The sequence below is a fragment of the Sparus aurata genome, chromosome 21 (assembly GCF_900880675.1).
Source record: "Sparus aurata chromosome 21, fSpaAur1.1, whole genome shotgun sequence".
Lineage (NCBI taxonomy): Eukaryota > Metazoa > Chordata > Actinopteri > Spariformes > Sparidae > Sparus > Sparus aurata.
In genome coordinates, this window is record NC_044207.1 from 10,413,716 (window position 1) to 10,435,027 (window position 21,312).

Consider the following 21,312-nt stretch of genomic DNA (forward strand, 5'->3'; position numbering starts at 1 on the left):
CAACATTAGCTGATTGGATACAACTTCAGGTGAATGACCAAGGAGAATAAGTGAAAGAGCTCTCACTCTGTCAACATTTCAACATACCTGCTTAACTTGTTCAGAAATTGCTGTCAAGGTACAGTTCTGGAGTAACGATTGTTTGAGATGTCTCTCTCTCTCTCCTATGTGATGTGACGCATTAAAAAGGAAAAGGAACACAAGGCACAGTGCAGCCCAGGAAACAACAAACCAGTAAAGGTGCATTTACGTGAAAAATATGTGTTCAAGTTCCAATAAAAAGACAAAGTAACACGGGTCATCAATGGAGACTATTTTTGAGAAAAAAGTGTCCTCAGCCTGGTAGGCTGGCATTAACTTGGCATTGATTAACACAAGGTGTAAATAAAAAAACTGGTGACAACGAAACCATGAAGATTTCAAGGAGAACAGTGTTTGTCTTTAGGGGAATTCTCTCCAGCATGCTCACAGAATCACTGAAAGGGCTGCCGTTTTTCTTCTCCGAGTGAGGCATCAGCTCGGATTTACACGATCTTCGCGTCACGTTGAGTTAGCTGGAGGCTGTCTGCTGATGCTGCCGCGGCCGCTGCTGTCCTCACACCGGTCTGCTCTCCTCTGTCCACTGCTGAAGACAAGCTACTGCACCATGGCACCTGGAAAGAACAACAGGGTGTTTGTCATCGGTGTGGGCATGACAAAGGTATTGTTAACATGCATTTGTGTTGTCATAGTCCACAAGACGACGAGAATGACCTAATGCATGACTTTAGGCTAAGTTAGCATAGTTGGCTAACTTTAACAACAGATTTGAGTGCATGGGACACGTCTCCCTGAAGAATGTCAGCTTTTATTGATTAATATCACTGTTCGCAGACAGCTTATTGAGCTGACAACTGCCCATGCTGCTCATATTGTGTTAGCAGCTGACGCAATGTGCTGTAAACACCAGCTAGCCAAGTTAGCCTTGTGTTTGGTGTTAAAGGGACACCATGTTGTTTTGGAAGAGAAATTCAGTTGAAAGTTAATATGTACAACATAATGAGGTTAAACAGTTTGTTTATTCGTTTTATTCAGTTATGAAAACGAAGACAGTTTCTTTATTTAGTTTGTTGAGGAAAATAATAATAATAAAAAAAGGTAATGAAGATCTTTTCTCGTCTGATTTATAATTTCTTCTTCTAAACTACACAGTGCACCTTCAAATTTGGCTCTGGGTTAAATGTTCGTTGGACTTAGATTTGTATCTCATGCCTCCCCCTGCACACGTTATGAGTCCATAGTTCATGGTTAACAGTGCTGCAATCTTTGATAAGGGTTGTCACTGGAGCAGACTGCTAACATTATGGAGTGTATTTCCAGAGCTGTTTACTTAGTGTGTACTTAGTGGTGTATTTTCACAAGCAAAGATGGAAAGCTTGAAGACCCCTAGAATGTTGACCAAATCCATCCCAATATTACCACTAGAGTTTATTCCCTCTATGCGACTGTATTTTTTTTTTTGTATTAATGTGACTGTTTTTAAGTGCTTCAAGTGAAATAATGATGTCATTATGAAATTGCAATTGATGTCAGACTGAATTTACAGAAATGTTTCTTGTCTTCTTATACATTCTATATCTTTATTACGGCTGTCACCTCCAATCATATAGGTGTGCTGCCAACCCCAGAAATGCCACTGATTCTGCCTGTTGTGGCTTGTCCTGGTCCTTTCTTTGTTAATGGGTCCTTTAATATGTGTATTCGCTTGTCAATATTCCTGAATTTACAACTTAATTGGCAAACTTGCTAAACGCATATTTACTAATTTCCCTAAAATAAAAATTAAGTGAATGCATTTCTGTACAAACTAAAAATTAATTTAACGATTTGTGTGTTTTGCACAATTACAAATAATTATTATAATATCAAGTAAATTCAAGATGCAATATTTTCTGCCTTTCCATTTGCCAGAAGTTTTGGCAATGTACATTTCCGTGAACTACGGATGTGTTGAAGCATTAAGTTTCTTTGTGTTGCAGCTCTATGTTTCTTCAGGTTTCATTTTGATTTTATGTTTGTGACGATCTAGTAAGGTTTAGGCACAGAAACCACTTGGTGAGCGTTAGGAAAAGATCATCTTTTCATTCACTATACTGTAACGGTTTTGCTCGCATATACATGTTGGGAGTTGTCCCGATTGCATTTCATGTAATGTGAACGTAATGTAACACATACTGTAGAAATGTTGACATGACATGCAGCCTTGGACGTGCACAAACGTAAATGGTTTACGTAAATGATGTTGACTGCCAACATTTTATCCTGGGGACTGGGCTGTTTTTTTGCACACATGAATGTCAAAACATTTTGAAAACATGCATCACACCTCCAAAGATCCCAAGTGCCATGTTCAGATGCCTCCTTCTGTCTGACTTACTGTCCAAAAAAAGTTATTCACAACTTTCACAATGATGATTGACAACAAGTCCTCTCATTGTAAGAGGCAGGAAGAACAAGATGTTGTGCATTTTTTCAATACTTTTGCTTGAAAAATCATTGATGGTTAGAGACCTGTGAAAAACGTTAATATTTTTCTGCCAATCTAGTAAATGTTTAACTCTATTTGGAAGTCAAGTACAAAGGATAGGGCAGGATGTTATCCAGTAGCTGAGAACTGGAAAACCAGATGTGAATGCTCGTGTTGAGTGACTCCTAACATACTTTTTAAAAAATTTCTTTCTGTGTGTTGCTACAGTTTGACAAGCCTGGAGCCAGAGGTGACTATGATTACCCTGATATGGCCAAGGAAGCAGGTGGTTATCTTCACACATTATGGACATTGTTCAGTCTCTCAGAAGATACCATATCTTGATATCATGAGATGGATCTTGTTGTGTAACAGTGTTTACTGGTTCTGTCTACATTCTGTTCTAGGTGAAAAGGCTCTTGCAGATGCAGGAATCCCATATTCTTCCATTGAACAAGCCTGTGTAGGATACGTCTATGGTGAGACCTTCTAATGTTACACACTTAGTCACTGAAATAGTGATTAACACCAACGTTGATATCCTTGTGTCCATACAGTGTATCCACTCATTTTCTGGTCTCAGTGCATCTCTCATATTCAAATAGTAAATTGAATAGGAAACAACCATAACCATTCCCATACATTATTCCTTCAGGGGACTCCACATGTGGGCAGCGGGCCATTTACCACAGCTTGGGCCTGACCGGGATCCCCATCATCAATGTCAACAACAATTGCTCCACTGGCTCCACGGCTCTCTTCATGGCACGCCAGATGGTTAGGGGAGGTGAGTGAAGCCAGACGCCTTGAAAGTGATAAACCACTGTAAACGTCTTTTTTTTTTTTATCTTTGCATTTTAAAGACAGACAGTGTTCAGTCAGGTAATTCAGGAGGTTGAATAATCTATTGTCTTTTATATATATAGTTTCCCTCAAATCAAAAATATGTGTTTCTTCTTGTTCTTATAGTTGAATGAATGATGCGCAGAGTTAATCTCTAAAAGACTCTTTTCATATTCTGGGCCTGTGGGCATGATTTATGACATCACAAATAGTTTTGAAGCCATTCCTGGACCATTATTAAACTTAAATGTAAAAACCTGAAGCATTCAGTGCACAGACACTGAGAATGGACTTCACAGGGAAGTAGTAGTTTTAATACAACTGTAAAATCTTCTTTTTTTTTTAACCTTTCACAGGTCTTGCTGACTGTGTGCTCGCTCTCGGGTTTGAGAAGATGGAGAGGGGCTCTTTGAGCGCCAAGGTATGAATCAATACAGTATGTTGTTGTACTGGATGGAGAGAAGACTGTCACAAAATGACATGAACGATATCTTGCAATCCATTATACAGGTGTTGCTAGTTGTAGTTTTTGCGCGCAGCATGGTTGCTCCTGCTGAAAACTGAATATCAGCTGGTTCACGCACTCTGCCCCTGATAAACACAGGGATACACCTCACTGATAAACACCGTTGCACCTTAGAAACGAAGAAATAATGAACGTGCTTTCTACTTATTGCAGTTTATATATTTATCATATTACCAGGGAGCAGGAAGGGCCGTGGTGGCTATGATAAAAAGCTCTTAAATAAAATAGGCTAAGCAGTTTCTCTAATTTTTCCTTCATACAAATCATAAAATTATAGAAACATCAGTATTTGTCATCAGGAAAACAGGCATTACTTTAACCAATGTCAGTACAGCTGAAGTAGCTAACTCCAAATGTTTATGCCTTATTTGCTTATGCCAGAATTGCTTACGAACTACTAATCATTTTGGCAATCATTTTTTGTGTTTGAATAAATTCACCAGAATACACCATAATTCTCTATTTCAAGTTGTCCCACTTACAAGGTGAAAAACCGAGTAAAACTACCTGTTTTTAGTATATGGACAGGACCAATCCCATGGACAAGCACATGGAGGTGATGATCAACCGCTACGGGATCGCGGCGGCTCCAGCAGCACCACAGATGTTTGGAAATGCCGGCAGGGAGCACATGGAGAAATATGGTAAAGGTTTCACATGTGTTATATACAGAAGCAACTTGAGTGTGAGGTGATGGTTGTATTTTACATCGAGTTCATGACTTTTACTTATATTGTATACTGTAAATGTTCTTGGCAACTTTTGAATCTCTTCTAGGCACAAAACCAGAACACTTTGCCAAAATTGCCTGGAAAAACCACAAGCATTCCATCAACAACCCGTAAGACACAGTTGAGTCGAAACACAGATTACTGCCTCGAAATATATTTGATCTTTATTGAGGTATTGAAGTCAGTGTGTGAATATGTCTCCATTCGTCAGGTATTCCCAGTTCCAGGATGAGTACAGTTTGGAACAAGTGATAAACTCCAGGAAGGTCTTTGAGTACCTCACTTTACTGCAGTGTTGGTAAGAGTTTATGTTTTTTGTTTTTTTTTTATTTATCATTCTACAACGAGGGGCTGCACAATAGAAAGCAAGCTGTAGTTCCTTCATTTTATTGATGATAACTGCCTCAGTTCTTAATGCGACAATGTCTGTCCGTCTGTCCTGCTCTTCTTCTCTTGCAGCCCTACGTCAGATGGTGCTGGGGCAGCAGTTTTAGCCAGTGAGGCCTTCGTCACGAAGCACCACCTGGAGAACCAGGCAGTGGAGATTATGGCCCAAGAGATGGTGACCGACTTGTCCTCCACATTTGAAGAAAACAGCTGCATTAAGATGGTAAGAAATTGTCATTATCAAAGTGTGTCCTGTGACAATGGACTGAATGGTGCGTCAAGCTGATTGGCTTCCACAGACCAGGTCTCTAAAGTGAATAACGTCCTCCAGTGATAAAATTGTTTTATGAAAGACGTCTGATTGCAAGAACACAAAGCCGCAGAAGAACTAGACAAACTGTGAATGAATGTAGAGTTGAGACACCGTCTGTGGCCCAAGACCTTCTGGGTCAGGTCAGAGACATTAAGGAGACAACCCAGGAAGTTTGATGATCTAAAAAAAACAAGAAGGGGAGAAGGAAGGAAGGATGTTGAATAGAGACTCAATTATTGCTGTTGAAATAGACCGAAAGCAGTTTACAATGATCGTGATTTAAAGAAGGAGCATGGCTCAGCTATCTGCTACAACCTTTTCTACAACCCAAGGCTCATTGATTGAAGGATGGAAGGATGGTACAAAATGTATCTGTAAAACATCCAAAGATTTGAAGATGTGTGCTCCATCTGCATTTGGATAATGAGAATTGGAGGACTGCTTTGCATTAAACTTCTGCAACCATTGTCCTTTTTTATTTTAGGGACAAAATAAGTCATTTTACCTTTAACTGGTTATGACTGTCTGGTTGTAATGACCTTTTGGGCCTGTTTTTCTTAATTAAAACCTCTCTGGTTGTGCTGAAAGGGCTTTTAATCACAATCCAACACTGTCATAATGATATCATGAAGTCCTTGGCATTTGATGCTGCAATTCTTCAAGAAATACACTTGAATGAGCTTGATCTCAGAAATTAAAGCAAATATGTGTGAACCAAGCATTTTCTTACCCAATTCATGCAGCATCAACAAATTAAAAATGTATGTACACAAGGTCATGAGTTGGACAGTAATTGAGAGGACAGAGTGGCTGTATATTCATCTAATTTAACAACATTTGGCAAAAATGATTAGATGCGTGTGAAATTCAACTTTTGGATGATTCATCTTAAATAGGACAGCTCCAACAAATGATTAAGACAAAGAAGATTTTTTTTTTTTTTTTATAAAAAAATGTTCCATTGGAAAATATTACTGATATAACAAGTTATGTGGTGTAAGAAGAAAATAAAATTTGGGAAATTTGAGGCTATGTATTTGTTAAAAGATGAGACCGGAATTTTGACCCTGCTTTTGAAATAAAGTTATTAGCTGTAGTTTTAACTCACATGAAAGCCTCAAGTGTTTTTACTGTATTGGTCCTGGAAGTTAACGTCATTATGACACATTTGTTTTCTCAAATGACTTACTAAACACATTGTTTTTTCTCTGTTCAGGTGGGATATGACATGTCGCGTTTGGCTGCCAAAAAGTGTTTTGAAGCAGCGGGTCTGAAGCCCGGTGACGTTGACGTGGTAGAGCTGCACGACTGCTTCTCAGCCAATGAGCTCATCACATATGAGGCTCTGGGACTGTGTCCAGAGGGTAAGACTGCAGCTGTTAAAACCATCTTTTATCCTCCAGTTGTTTTCTAACTTATCAAAAAGCTTTCTTCAGCCCGCTTTTCACCTGAACCTCAGTTTCTTATTTTAGGAGGGTACGCAAACATGAAAATCAGCAGTTTTGTTCCATCTTTGATCTGTTAGCGGAGGTAGTAACAGAGCCATAAGAGAGGTGAGATGGCGTCTATGAATGAAAATGCCAGCAGCGTAGGGCAGGGGGGCGTCGGTCTGATGGAGTTTATAGTATGAAAATTAAACATTAAATAAACGAGAAATGTCCCACACTTCAATCCACTAAAGCAATGTTACAAGACCAAACAACAGTAATGTGGTAGCAGGTTGTGGCATTTATGTAAATTATGCCAGCACTGCTTGGTTCAGTGTGAACAAACAAAGGCAGGGTAAAGGCCAGCCCTCATTGTGGCAATAATGCGGAATCTCTGTGTGAAAAGGGCAAGAGATGCAGAGCTGAGTGGAGGGTGTGGGACATTGTTCTGTCTGTCTCACTGCTGCACTTGTCAGAAAATTAAGAAATTAATCAAATCAGTTTTATTCATAGAGCCCAAAACCACGATCATATTGCTTCAGTGGGCTCACAAACTGTACCGTGAAATTAACTAGACTTTAAATTTGATTTGTTCACTTTCACAAACGTTCCCTGTAACCTCCTGTCTCTTTGTTTTTGGGTTATGAGGACATTTGGCTGTGAAGCTAAATACAGAACGTAGCGCTCTCTCAAGATCCAGTAATAAGGGATAATATTAGCTGAATAAAACCTGCTGCCTGCCTTGTGTCACACTAAGGGATGTGATCCAGATATGCCTGGATCTTAATGAACCGTACAGGCAGGACAGGCCTATTGCAAATGCAGGCGTGTACTTTCTTTTTTCCTTTCCCAAGATCAATTCTAAACTACTACTAAAAGTGACATCTACCAGGATTTAGAATAGAATAGTTGTTTGATATCCGTTGACTGCTTAGTTAACACCATGCATGCACTGATGACATTGTATTAACAGGTGACAGTTTTTTTTTAGTGTAAATTTCACTCTGAACAGTTTTGCGATCTTCTTGTGTGTGTCACAACCTCTGCAGGTAAAGCAGGAGAGCTGATTGACAGAGGGGACAACACGTACGGAGGCAAGTTTGTGATCAACCCCAGCGGTGGTCTCATCTCCAAAGGACATCCTCTGGGAGCCACAGGTACACTGAGCCTCTGTCTCTTAATGAAACCCAGTTGTCGCATACCAACTCGATTCCAAAAAAGTTGGGACGCTGCGTAAAACAAACTGTTAATGAAACTGAACGTGATAACTTGCTCATCCTTTTTGACAGATACTCAGTTGAAAACAAGTTGGGACTGGGGCAACAAAAGACTGGGGAGTGAAATGCTCCGAAAACAGTACACAGGACATAACCCAGTCTCGTCAGTGAAAAAAAGCATTCCCAACTAATATTTTTTTTTGAACGACAGATGAACTGACCAGAACATACAAACAGGGACACGCTGGTGGATCGCTTCAAACTTTGTCAAACAATTCCCACAATTACCACCAGGTGGTGTGTGTCTCACAGTGATGACTACCTGAGTCACAGCGGAGTAAGAGAGAGCTGAAGCCTGCATGTGAGAGGGCAGCCGTCTGTGCCTCTAGCAAGCCGCCTCCATAATGTCTCTGCATATTAAACTGGTGAGGGGCGACACTGTGCAAACAGTGCAGTTGACTCACCCGCCCTTCATCTTCTTCGCGGCAAGGCCAATATTTTCAGTCACTGTGGACTCAAAAGGCTCTTGTGCACTCGCTCGCTTGCTCACATAACACACACTCACTTAAAGGGATTAACAAGGTGAAACAGAGCAGTATTCACCTTTTTACTTCATTTGATGAAGATCTTTATTTATACTTTGATTTACCATCTTTCTTTCTGCCGTCCTTTCTTCGTACCTCACAATCCCTACCGTCATTCATTATCAACACTCCCTGTATCTCCTGGGTCACTATATCTCCTGGGTCACTCTCTCACTATGCGAGTGTCCCAGTCAGCTAAGATCTTTCTGATCCGTGGTGTTGCTCTTAATCGTTGTTGCAAAGCTCTGACCCCTTGCCTCAGAAACAGTCCAAGCAGAGATACTGACGGCTAATTGACTGACCTGTGTAGCTTCCCCCGTGCAAGAGGTAGTGCGAGTCACCTCTTCTCGAGCTTGGTTTTTATGTGTTGATGTGACAGGGACCTTAAAGCCTCGACGATGCAGAGCCTGACGTATGTAGTGATTTACCACTTAGCTCAGGCTAGTGTTAATCGGTGAATAAAAAATGTCTAAATTATTCTTTTGTGTATATATTGTATGCCTGAGGTCATACCCAGATGCAGTTCATTTTGATCGACTAGTGCAGTGCCCGTAAGAAAAATGTATTCCTATAAAAAAGTGGGAGGTTAAGCAGCTTTTTCATGGATGGCCAAATGAGGCTGTGTTTGAAGGTGGGGCGTCAGGGATATTTAGGTTTGTTGTGAAATCTGATATTCCAGGGTATAATTGGCTGTTTTTGACTTTTTTTGATTTTGCCATTATATTTCATCTTAAAAGCTATTTACTTGGTGTCATTATTTTCAGCACAACCTCACATGTGTGACTGTACAGTTATTGTTTTTATTTTGACATATTGTATTAACACAATGGACCTAAAATCACAAAAAAACATGAAATCCGAGTAGAAAAAGTTAGATTTTTTTTTACCACAAATATGTTTAACAATCCTTTTTTTTTTTTTTTAAACTTATAATGCAAATATAAATTGTTGTTTATCTAAATGTGTGCATACATACAAAACATTTACAAAGTTATATGTAACTTTTTACATTTAAATGCAGGCAATGCTCAGGTCTGCCTGTGCTCCTTCCAGCTGAATGAAGAGCTGCACTGCCTGCTCCACATTAAGCTTCTCCTCATTAAACAAAAAAACAACTCCACTACACACTAAACACACTACACCAAACACTACATAACACACTAACTACACACTCCAAACACGCTAAATGTCACAAATCTCTAAACTCTCACACACCGACCGTCGTTGCATGTCAATCATCCGCCTAGGTCCCTCCCACAACTTCCTGTTCCTCAACAACCAAACTTGCTGCTTGGACACTTTCGTGACAAAAGCCCGTTTTTACCGTTTCTTCCTGCACCAGAAACAAAGCAAACGTGACGGCAATGTTCGCGAAAAAGCGTGGCGGACATTATTTACCCTAGGTCCGGTTTTGGACATGCCAATGCTTCTGGTCCGTCGCCTCGGGAGGTGGGCCGTGTAGCTAGCGGCTAGCAGCTAGCTGCTTGCTAGCTGCTAGCTAGCGGCTAGCTACACACGAACATCCACAGATTCCAATTTCACTTTGTTGTCTGCGCCTCTCCGGATCTCCTCAGACCCGAACAGACTCGGTCCGGACTCGTTTAATCTCATTAATCCACAACAGTCAGTTTAGATGCACAGAACAGAACAGAACGGGACCGAACCGCCGGCAAAATCCCGGTCCAGCTCGCGCCACTGCAGGTATAAATCTGCTTGTTTCTTAAGGTGGGGGGTCGCGGTGGGCTCTGCAGTGATTGGCTCTGGTGCGCGCGTGGCCACGGTGTGCAGTGATTGGCTCTGGTGCGCACGTGACTGTAGTGGCTCCGGTGGACAATGCTCGTGGAATTTGTAAAGCATTTATGAAATAATTTATTAACCGTATCATTGCAGTCCAAACAAATGCGAAATAGCACACCCTTGAACCACGCAGCAGCCATGTTGAAACTCTCAGGTCAGTCTGATCCTGATCCGCAGAGATATTTGAGGAACACACACATACACACACATACACACACAGACAGACAGACAGAGGTTCCATGTATAGATATCCTGGTGGACCCGACAGTGAATGTTCCAGTTGGCATTTAGACAAAATTAGCCTCACGCAAACAAGTCTCCACAGAGAAGATTAGGAGAGTGCTGCATAATGTAAATGGCACTCGATGAAGAGGACTTTACTCATAAGCTTATTGGGATAATGGAGAAATGCAAAAGCTCATTAAGCAGATGGGATGAAATACTTAGCCATAACTCTAGCTCAGGAGCGTCTCGGATCAGATTAGGGTGCGAGTTGTCAGATTAGGGAATCGAGTTGTCAGATTAGGGGTCAATTTGTCACCCTTCTCCGTCAGGGTGGGTTGTCTTTACCCTTTAAATGCTTTGGGGTCTGCTCCTGGAGACTGAGACACAACGGAATTTAGTGTTGGTGCTTTTTTTTCAAGTGATGATTTCCCTAGAAAAATGTATGTATTTCTGTTTGATATATGTATATTTCAGTTTGATGTTTTCCCTTTGCATTATTTCAGCATCTCTGTAGAAGCGTTAATTTACAGCAGTGCTTTTCTCTTTTTTCTCATCAAGTATGTTATGTTCCATCCACCTGAGCTCACATTAATGAATCCTTTTACATACTTCCTCCCCCCTGGAGCCCTTATTCTGGTGCAGCGCTTCTTTTTCATTCCTTAGTAACAAGGTGGATGAAAAAAAGCGCACCATGATGTCCAGAAACGTTTCGTGTTCAAAAGAAAATTAATTCCCCAGATAGTGAGACACATTAGGTCATCACGGTTAAGTTAAAGGGCCCTCATTATTGTGGCTACCTGAAGAAGACCAACAAGTAGCGCCCACACGCAGAGTCAAACACACACACACACACACACACACACACACACACACACACACACATAAATAATTTTCATCACACACAAAATTTTAGATTAAAAATTTTAATATATATTGCCAGGTCGTCACACCTCATGACACCAAGCCCCCCCACAGTGAGTCACCCTCACTCTCTTGTCCTTCTCTTCCGGCTCTCCCAGGTCTGGCCCAGTGTGCAGAGCTGTGCTGGCAGCTCAGAGGGAAGGCTGACAGGAGGCAGGTCTCAGGAGCCAAAGTGGCCTTGCAACACAACATTGGCTTGGGAGGAGCTGTGGTTGTCACTCTCTACAGGATGGGATTTCCTCAGGAGGCCAGGTGAGGAGTTAGTTATTTGTTCAGGTAGATGCCTTATGTTTAATTTTTTTAAATAAAAATACAGGTGATTGATCGCAGACTTAAGACACAAGAGATCTGTTTCTGTATCAGTCTGTCTTTTATGCTGAAGTGAAATGAGTATTCTAGTCATGTAAATTAGACCCAATTAAAGAAGCATTTTCTGTCCTCTTCTCTAATAGAGATGCAGCAGCAAAAAGAAAGTTAGGTAAATAACCTAAAGAGTTTAGTTTCTATCTTTCAGTTCAGGTCGAGGGTGCAGGCAGCATGTGTGTAAACGTGGCCGGTAGACAGCGATATATGACTGACACTGATCAGCCAGTTCTCATACATGCTGACAACTGGCCAATTCTGATCCCTGGGTGATCGCTTGGTGCATCTCTATTCTTCACGAACACTCTAACCCACATTGCTACCTGTCCTATGTTGACCATCAGTGGTTGCTGCTTTGCTGTCCTTGTACTATCTGGGATGTGACACAGTTCTCGCTGCTGTAGATGTAGTACGGTGTTCTATCTAGATTAAAATGTCAAAAAGCTACAGTTCTTTTTCCTCATAGTGTGTACTTTGCCATCAAGTGTCTTTTTTGGCTTCCCACAGTTCCCACATTGGTGCCGTTCTCACCAGCTCAGGCAGCAGTCTGGAGGGGTTTAAAGCTTACCCCGTCTTCAAAGAGATCGAAAATCATCTACAGAAGGTAAAACGGCACACTGTCATAAACAGTCCCTGTCAAAACTTGATCCAGTTATTCTGTATTTGATCTGATTAATGTGTTTGTTTGCATCCAGTTAAAAGCATCGACATCTTAGATTGTCTTTGTTTCCCTTTCTTCCTATCACTAATGATCTAGACAATTGCTACAGATTGTTCCAAAGCTAAGGCCCTGATAGGTATTCCTAGGCATTTCATACATAAAGGTGGTTGTGATCTTCTTTCTTTTTTTGAAGCAGGGTCTAATTTACAGTTCTATGGCGCTTTTATCGACAAAAGCAACATACAGCTGACAGTCTCAGTGCTACAGCTTTAGGACCTCATAGCATACAGAATATCTCTAACTGAATATGTTGTATATGTATATAATGTACGATTTCAAGAAGTCAAAAGTCCAGAAACCCTCCAGCTTTTACAGAGTATCATCGTTCATGGCTGATTGCCGGTTGTTTCAGGCACAGTTGAATCCTAAAGCACCTATTTATGTCAAATTACATTGATGTATCCAGTCTGTGTTTTGTCATTGATCTATGATTTATAAGCTTAATGGGATGGTGGTAGCTGATTTAAATGAGAGCCACTTTACATTAACCATGTGTGCCATTGGTACTTCAGGCTTATAAAATGCATGGAAGGCGGCTTAATGTATGTATGTGGAGTATATATTGTTATCGATTTGACCTCTGGCTCCTGTATGTACAATAGGCTCCCACTCTCTCTGTACTTGCCAACGTAATGCTTAACAATTACCGTGCTGCTCAGCTGTGGATTAGTTCACTCTGTCGCTCTGAACAACTGCAGGTTGGTTTCATTTTTCTTAAGAGCAGATGTGATTTGGTAACTCGTGTTGTTTGGGTGTTTCTTTCAGAGTTTTACCACTGATATGAGCTAAATGTGGGTGATTGTGTCCACAGATTATTCTGGAAATGGGTTTTGTGTGCATAGTCAGGTATTCACTGACCTAACAGCTATTGTTGACACATACCAGATGAGGAGAAAGCTCTGAGAGGCCGTCAGAACAGAATTGTTGATGCAGATTTTACATGCATGCTGCCGTGAAATGCTGACCACTATATAAACAATGTCCGCCTCCCTTTGTTTGGAGTCTTGTGTTCAATCAGAGTCCAATAGCTTGATCCGGGATCCTGTGATGGAGCCAGGCCCCTGTAAAAAAATGTAGACAAAGGAGTCTCTTATTTCCCATTGCTGAGTTAGCTTGAGTCTTGTTAAATGGATGTGCATGTTCGTTGGTTGGTGGTGTTGGGCAGGGTGGTGCTTCCATACACCACCAGTTTGAGACAGTTAATTAAGTTGTTAACAAAACATGAGCCTTATACCTCAATTACAATGGTAATCATTTTTGTTATTACAGCTACTTTGGACAATGACTTTGACTCAATGCTGGCCAAAGACACCCTGCAAAGTGTGCAATGATTCTATATTTATATGTCATTTTCACTATTGCATAGGGTTAAAAAAATGTTGGCATTTAAATTCAAATGAACTGCTGCTTTGTAAGTTAACTATTGTACCTAGAGCTTCAGAGGCTCTGTCACTCTGGATGGTGACGTTCCTACCAGATTAAGCCACTTGCATAAATGTGTTCAGGAAAAAAATGTAACCCGTCCCTCAAAAAATGGCAGCATAGATGACAAGAGCACTGATTTAATTTGAAACATGCGGGCAGTTACTGCCTTCCTACAACTATAAACACATCAAGAATAACTAAAAGCCACCTCAACTCCCCCACAGGAGGGAGAGCAGCTTATCAAGAAGATTGGTGGAGTGTTTGCCTTTAAGGTGAAGGATGGTCCAGAGGGGAAGGAGGCGACTTGGGTCGTGGATGTGAAAAATGGCAAAGGCTCTGTCTCCAATGACCCAGGTAAGAAACTAAATGGCTTTTCACTCTGCTGGAAGGTATTCAATCTCTCATCCTGGGCTTTATTCTCCTACTTTTTGCCTCATGGTTGATTTTCTTCCTGATCAGTAGTTATAGACCATATAGAGCTGTCATTTCAGCTCTCACCAGCAGCAATTACATACCCTTTCATGCCCTTTTTGTCATTTATTACTGGAAGTATCTCATGTGGTTTGATCTTGTGGACACGCATATCTGTGCATCACATTCCTTTCTTTGTGTCACTCTTGGTCAGTATTGTCAAGTAAATCATGTTCCAAACATACAGTAGAAAACATGAGATTGCTCTTTATCCTAGGATTAAACCTGTTTCTCTTTTAGGCATCAGTCAGTCAAACAAGTACCTGTTTAAAATAGAGAAACTTTACAGATTTCAACAAATAGTTGAAGTAAAAAACCAAACAAACAAAGGTATGTAAAACCATGATTCTTTACTCAAGAGAACAAATAAGTGTATTGCCCCCTCGGTCTATTCACACCTAAATGGGTGCTACAGTTTCTGAATTTCTGAATGAATTGTCTCTGAGCTGCAGGGGGGTGCTGAATGATTTTCCTGCTCTGTGGTGCTGCCTGCACGTTTGAATACATAGGTGGTCTTACATGTTAACTCTTCCTACATAGAAGTACCGCTGTGTAATGGCTATATGGGTAACAGCTGTAGATCCCAGATTCAAGGACCACATGCGCCTTCACAGAGCAGAGAGGGAAGCGGTGTGGTGAATGCTAAGAGAGAAGCTGATGGTAATTTAATCAAAAAGTGCAAGGAGAATTAAACACTACATTCTCACTGCCAAATGCAAGAGAGACACAGTTAGCAACTAGCTGGTGAACCAGGGATTCATATTTTTCTCCAGAATTCTGTTACCTGGACTGAGTCTTCTGTTCTGGGAACAGACGCACTTTATCCCAGGAATCCTCGGCATTGCACTTTCAATGTACCACTTCAGTTCCAGTCAAAATGCATTGGTCATAATTCAAGTAACACTTAATGTAAATAGGGGCAATACAGGATGCATAATGCGAGTGTGAGGAAGATTTAATACCAGGTTAATTGCCTGTGATCTCTCTGCTGAAACGAACAGCCTCCTGGAAATTACATTTTAGAATTCTGCATTGTGTAAAGGAATGATATTATATGACGTTAATGCAGGTTTTCAAAGTCATTCCATTAAGCTTAAACAGTTGAACTCAGAGGCTGCTGGTGTGAGGCTGTGAGCCATGTTTAATTCTCTGATATGAATAAATATCAGATCTGTTTATCTTGCTACCTTTAAGGCTGGTATGGTGGTCATGATTATAGCTGCTGCAGGTTTACTAGAAGGTTGGACTCACTTTCACTTGTTGGAGCTGCGCCCCCGTGCACCATTGGAGACACAGCAATAAGCAGTTCATAACACACATACATAAGTTTTCTAATGTGAGCAAGTGGGGGGTTATTTTTCCTTAATGTGCATGTTGCAAAAAGCAAATATTGCTTTCTTGTTCTGTATGTGAATTTTTAGTTTTGATAAAACTGTCATGTATTATTGTAGTTCGCTGTAATGAAAAAGTTGCTCTTCTTTTTTTACTCTACTTTTTTTCCTTTTAGATAAAAAGGCAGACTGCACCTTTTCCATGAGTGACGAGGATCTTCTGCATCTGATGACAGGACAGATGAACCCACAGACGGTGTGTAGTTGTGTATTGATCACATCTTTGTTTTTCTAATTTACACACATAGAAAATGAAACATTAATGTAAAGAGGGTTTTGTCATATTCACAGTAAAATTATTATTATTATGTATTTTTCTTTATGTAACAGTCCGGCAAATTTCGCAAAGGTTGCTTCAGCATCTGCAGTTCAGTTAATTTGGAATTTATTTTTCTACTTTGATGTTCACAAAGAGCTCACGAAGTAACAAACAATTAAGGATTATTAGTCGAGACTGTATCTGGACACTGCAGGTTACATGTAAAAGCACAACACAGCGATGTACAGATGCAGTAATGGTAGGTGCAGGTTTTATGGGCAGCCCAACCTATCTGTGGTGTCTTACTAAAGACATAGTGTGATTGTCCTCACAGAGAGCCGCTATTTGCCTGTAAAGGGCTAAATTCATGTCTTTCTGACAGGTTACCATCTGTGTTAATGAACTTACTACTAACTTAATCAGAACGTTTTCTGTATGAACATATCCCAAGTTAGTCAGTCAGGGGAATTCTTAAAGCAACAGTAAACTCAAAACTGTGAATGCTCACTACCTGGTACATTGCTGTTAAATGTGCTGGCCTCTCCATAAGTTCTGAGAAAGATTTCTGACATTGACAAACTGACTACAGCTTTCTGGACCAATTGTAGACAGTCTAGGGATGACTTGTTGAGGCAGGTGAAAAGAGAATTACAGCAGTCTTATCTGGATTTCATAAACGCATAGCTGATCATTTCTAACTCAACTCTGTACGGTAGAGGACATTGAACCAATACACTGAGCCATCTTAGAAGCTATGGTATCTGACGTAATGATGAGAGATGGTCGTTTACCACCCAGTCCTTAATGGCAGAAAGACGGTTGTTCAGGAGGATTGGTTGATTGTCATCAGGTCTAAAAGAAACATACAGCTGGATGTAGTCAGCATAGCAATGGAAGGAGATACCCTCTAAAATCGCACCTGATATAACTTAAGGGTAGCATGTATAAATCAAATAGCACTGGACCCAAGACGTAACCCTGAGACACACCGTGGGACAAAGCAGCAGTATCAGACATGTATGGACAAAGGGAAACTTACAAGCTTTTATGTGATTGATGGGAGGAGAACCAGTCCAGGGCGCTGCCAGAGACATTAACGCACTGCCTATGTATTATGATGCAGTGTTGCCTACATGTGTTTGATTGACAAGAGGGGGGTTTGCTCGGGGAAATGTTATGTTTTGTCTAGGGGCTTCTGGATGTCAAGCTATAGTTAACTGAGAACATCTTGTCTTTAATAAATATACTTCAGTTTAGGATCATACGTCTGGAGCTTACAGCCTCTTGCTGACATTTCTTTCTCTTTAATCCTGTTGCACCAGCTGTGTCAGGAAAAAAAACAGCCAAACCAGTTTATTTCCTTTGGTGCTCTTGGCAGGTGGATGTAGAGAGTTAGATAACAATCCACTTTAAGAGATCCAGCAATAACAGGGAAAATGTCTAGCAAACCAAAAAGTAGTAACTCAGTTGGTGGTAGTATTGTGCTCATCACCATTTTATTTGATAAGATAAAATGAACTGTGTTCAGTTAAGTTCTACCTAAAGACATGACAGAGGGACATGAGCTCTGATTGTCGTCAGTTCTCACTGTAATCTTTTAATCTCCAGTATGAAATAAGATTCATACGGAGAAAAAGCTGTCATGTTTTCAGTAGTTTTCTTTTTCAGAAATGCATCTTTCAGTGACAAATTATTAAAATGTCTCTTTAATGTTTTTCCTCCTCTGTCCTCTCAGGCATTCTTCAAAGGGAAACTGAAGATTGCGGGGAACATGGGTATGGCTATGAAGCTACAGAACCTCCAAATTGCGCCAGGCAAGGCCAAGCTGTGAGACCTGGAGCAAGCTTTCGTCCTCCAAGTATTATTCGAGGAAAACATTTGTTGCAAAATGTAATCCCTCCTGAATTTGCTAATCAACAAACTCATGGAATGCTTTGGTAATATGTGTATGATTTTGAAGTACAATCCATAGTTTCAAATTTCAGCTCCTACTTTGATATCATAGGACACATAGTGTTTTTAATATTCATGTTGTTGGATCTTATTTAAACACCATCTTTAAGTCTGATTTCTATTCTGAAACAACCAGTGAGTCATTAGGAGCTGTGTATATATTAACATCAGTGCAAGTTAAAAAAAGAATATGTGGAGCCTCTCTGTGCTTGATTAGTCATGTCACAAAACGGTCAATGTGCCTCTAATTTCTATTAAATCAAGCTATTCTTTTAAAGCCAATTTCGGCCTTAACCATTATGATGGATACTTTTATATGATATATATTTCTGTAAATGATAGCGCTTCTATAATTTTTAGAAAATAAATAATTTTCTGACAATAACAACTGTGACGTTTTTTCCTTAAAGTTAGGCCTGGTAGAAGTCTAAGCTCTGACGTAGCTCTGCCCACAAGTGAAAAAATAACCTCAGCACTACAGGGAGTGGGAACTGAACTGACATTAACTGCACCCTGAGGGGAACATAGAAGCTCTGATGTATATACTCAACATGTACAGACTGTCAAATCTAAGCTGAGTGCAACGGAAATTGCACTTTCCTGCTCAAATATAAGGGCTGAATATTTCTTACAGTTACTAATCATTTTTATCTGGAAAGGGGGTGGATATGGTCAAAACTTTCTCTCTTTGCAAATAAGTCCCTGCACATTTTACATTCTTGACCTGCACATTGATTCCCACTTATATCTGTCTTGTGATTGCTCAATTTCCATTATGTAGTAATAGCTGCTTTTCACTGGGAAAAGTCAAGCCCAACAAATTGAAATCTTTCTGATCAAAATATCCGGTAAAAATATGTATGTGATTACATAAATTGTTCGAAATTGTTTACCGGTGGAAGAAAGGCTCAGAGTTTTTGTTTGTTTTCATTATAAGTTTGTGATTAAAAAGTAGATTTATATTCACTGCCTTTTCTCAACGTGTCGCATAATTAGCCCCTCTCGTTCTTGCTGACAGCTGACTAGAGGGTAAATGTACTTCACTTCATGACTGTACAGAGAGGAGAGGGGAAGGGACTGAATGGAACTAACAGAAGCCTCTGGTGAAAGCTGAGTTTAGTCAGAGGCTGAACTGAATTCAGACAGACACTAACTTATATTAGGGCTAATGTAGAGTAAGCTGTTCTGGCTTTTTGTGGCAAATGACCACAAATGATCTTGTGGTCTAAAGAGAAAGTAAGCTTTTGTTTTGGATGTGAACACAAGATGCATTTTGGAGAAAGGTAGTTGATAGTTGTGTCTCATTCCCAGGTTGTCAAATACTGACGCTTGAGGTTGGTGATGCACGCCATCTGCAGTCTCTGTGAAATGTTTTTAAGCTCAATAAACAGAGATAATACTTGACCAGACATTGAAATCTTACATGACATGTGGATCTGCTCAATAGCTTAACCAAAAAATTAGGCATTTCAAAAACTTGTCGAAATAATCCTAAGCAAAGATATTGGCTTGTCTTTGTTAGCAGAATATTTTGTGTGGAACTAAACGAGTTCAGCTAAGACGAGGTTTTTAAGAGCTTAGTAAGTTGTTGGCCAACTGATTTCGAATTAAGAGATGCCACAAGACTGAGTTTATTTGCCTGGAATAAAACCATTACACATTTGTTTTAATTCCAGACACAAATCAGATTTCAAAGAAAGTACTTGTGGACATAACGGCATCATTGCTTTATACAAAGTGGTATTGCACTTACACTGAAATGCTATCAGGTTACTACTACAGCATGTCATGTAGGTTTCAATGCTCAGACAAACAAAGGGATGTCAGTTTTTTTTTAAAAATTTTTTTAGCCTTTGTGCCCTACTTCCCTCTTTCTCCATTTCCGTTCCATTTGCCTATTTATTTGTTAGTTGATCCAGACCTCTGCCTGTTGGCACCCTGTCCACCTTCTGCCAGATCCAGCCTGCGTTTCTGATTGCTCCTCTCTGGCCAACTCCCTACAGCCCACCCCCATCCTGTCCAGTTGCCAGGTGGCCAGCTGGCCAAATGGTCAGTTTCAGATGCTACCCAAGCTGCCGGGCCGGCCTGACCATGAGCAGTGGGGCTAATGGAGATAAACTGTAACAAGCACAGAGTGAAGGGGTGGGGAGAGGTGAAGCTGAGCAGTGTAAGCTGCAGATTTTCAGGTCGGTTCGCCTCAAGTGAGCTTAATTAGCTCAGCCTGTGGTCGAATATATAACCTCGGCTCAAGGCTTTCTTTGAAAGTAAAAGAAAAAGTATATATAGTGCACATATGTATTCAATGAGACTCAACAGTCATACACAGGTCTGGTCTTTGACCTTTCTGAACTGTTTTAAGAAGCTATAATGCTCCAGAGGTGGCATCTTTTAAACACTCAAACACAAGGCAATTGTGTCGAGGACTGTTTGCTTCCGCCACAGGTGGCAGTTACAGGGTAATAGCACAGTGGATAGTCCTCCATTTCCTGAGACAGACTTTAGGCAGCCAGGCAGAGCAAAACCAAGTTGAATGATTATTATCTCCATAGGGAAAATAAACTTGAGTTCGCTGCTGTTCGATGCTATTGACCGGAAATAGCATTAGCTATCTAGCTAACAGCTAACCATTAGCTAAGCTAGTGGGCATACCACATCAAGTCAGGCTGTAGCAAAAGTGTACTGAATTGAACAGGAGTGCCACCACTCATTCTTCCATCCTTAATTTGCCAAAGGAAGGTTGTGATTTTCAAGCACATATAATATCTATAACATCACACATTTTACTTCAGTGCCTCAACAAAAAAGTAATTATCTAAGATTAGGAGAGATAGGAGTCACCGCAGTCATTTTTAGAGACGTTGATAAAAGAATGTTGTGTTATGTAACCATAGCAACCTCACTGATGCTTTGTGCTATGCTAATGGTTTTTTCTTTCAGATGTTTCATGTCATAAATGGCCACATGATGTATTGTCATTGGGTTGGCAATTACACACAATTCCTGTAATTTTTTCTTCAGGGTTGTCTTGTTAATGGTGCTTCTCTGACAGCTATATTGCAGTCTGGCTTCAAGGCTACTCTGAAGGCTGCTGAAGGCTTGCTCTGTGATAACGGCAGCGCGACCAGTGACCATTACACCCTACAGCATAGAGACAGAGAGCTGTCTATGGGAGTACACCCTTCAAATGTTTTGCTACTGCACTGGTGCAATGTGTAGAATATACATCCATCAGCAACAACGGGTGAAGTGGAT

At 40.5% G+C, this 21,312-nt stretch overlaps 1 protein-coding gene and 1 long non-coding RNA gene across 3 annotated transcripts; one reads left to right on the forward strand and one right to left on the reverse strand.

The window, feature by feature from the left end:
- The first annotated feature begins 522 nt into the window (after positions 1–522).
- scp2a (sterol carrier protein 2a) lies at positions 523–18,445 on the forward strand. Of its 2 annotated transcripts, none has more exons than XM_030403255.1 (16): positions 523–700; positions 2,735–2,792; positions 2,914–2,985; positions 3,162–3,293; positions 3,706–3,770; positions 4,393–4,519; positions 4,653–4,726; positions 4,818–4,904; positions 5,066–5,216; positions 6,523–6,670; positions 7,783–7,890; positions 11,576–11,729; positions 12,348–12,444; positions 14,211–14,340; positions 15,965–16,044; positions 17,843–18,445. In XM_030403255.1, the coding sequence occupies exons 6-16, from the start codon at positions 4,490–4,492 to the stop codon at positions 17,936–17,938; spliced, it is 1,155 nt and encodes a 384-aa protein (XP_030259115.1). In that variant the 5' UTR covers positions 523–700; positions 2,735–2,792; positions 2,914–2,985; positions 3,162–3,293; positions 3,706–3,770; positions 4,393–4,489; the 3' UTR covers positions 17,939–18,445. The 2 variants fall into 2 exon arrangements, with proteins under 2 accessions (XP_030259115.1, XP_030259113.1); XM_030403253.1 differs by having other exon boundaries at positions 4,653–4,716.
- On the reverse strand, positions 4,978–9,990 carry LOC115572804 (uncharacterized). The gene is made up of 2 exons (XR_003982163.1): positions 9,933–9,990; positions 4,978–5,486 (listed from the first exon to the last, which is right to left on the reverse strand). It is a non-coding gene; the product is annotated as an uncharacterized LOC115572804 (long non-coding RNA).
- Positions 18,446–21,312: the final 2,867 nt, after the last annotated feature.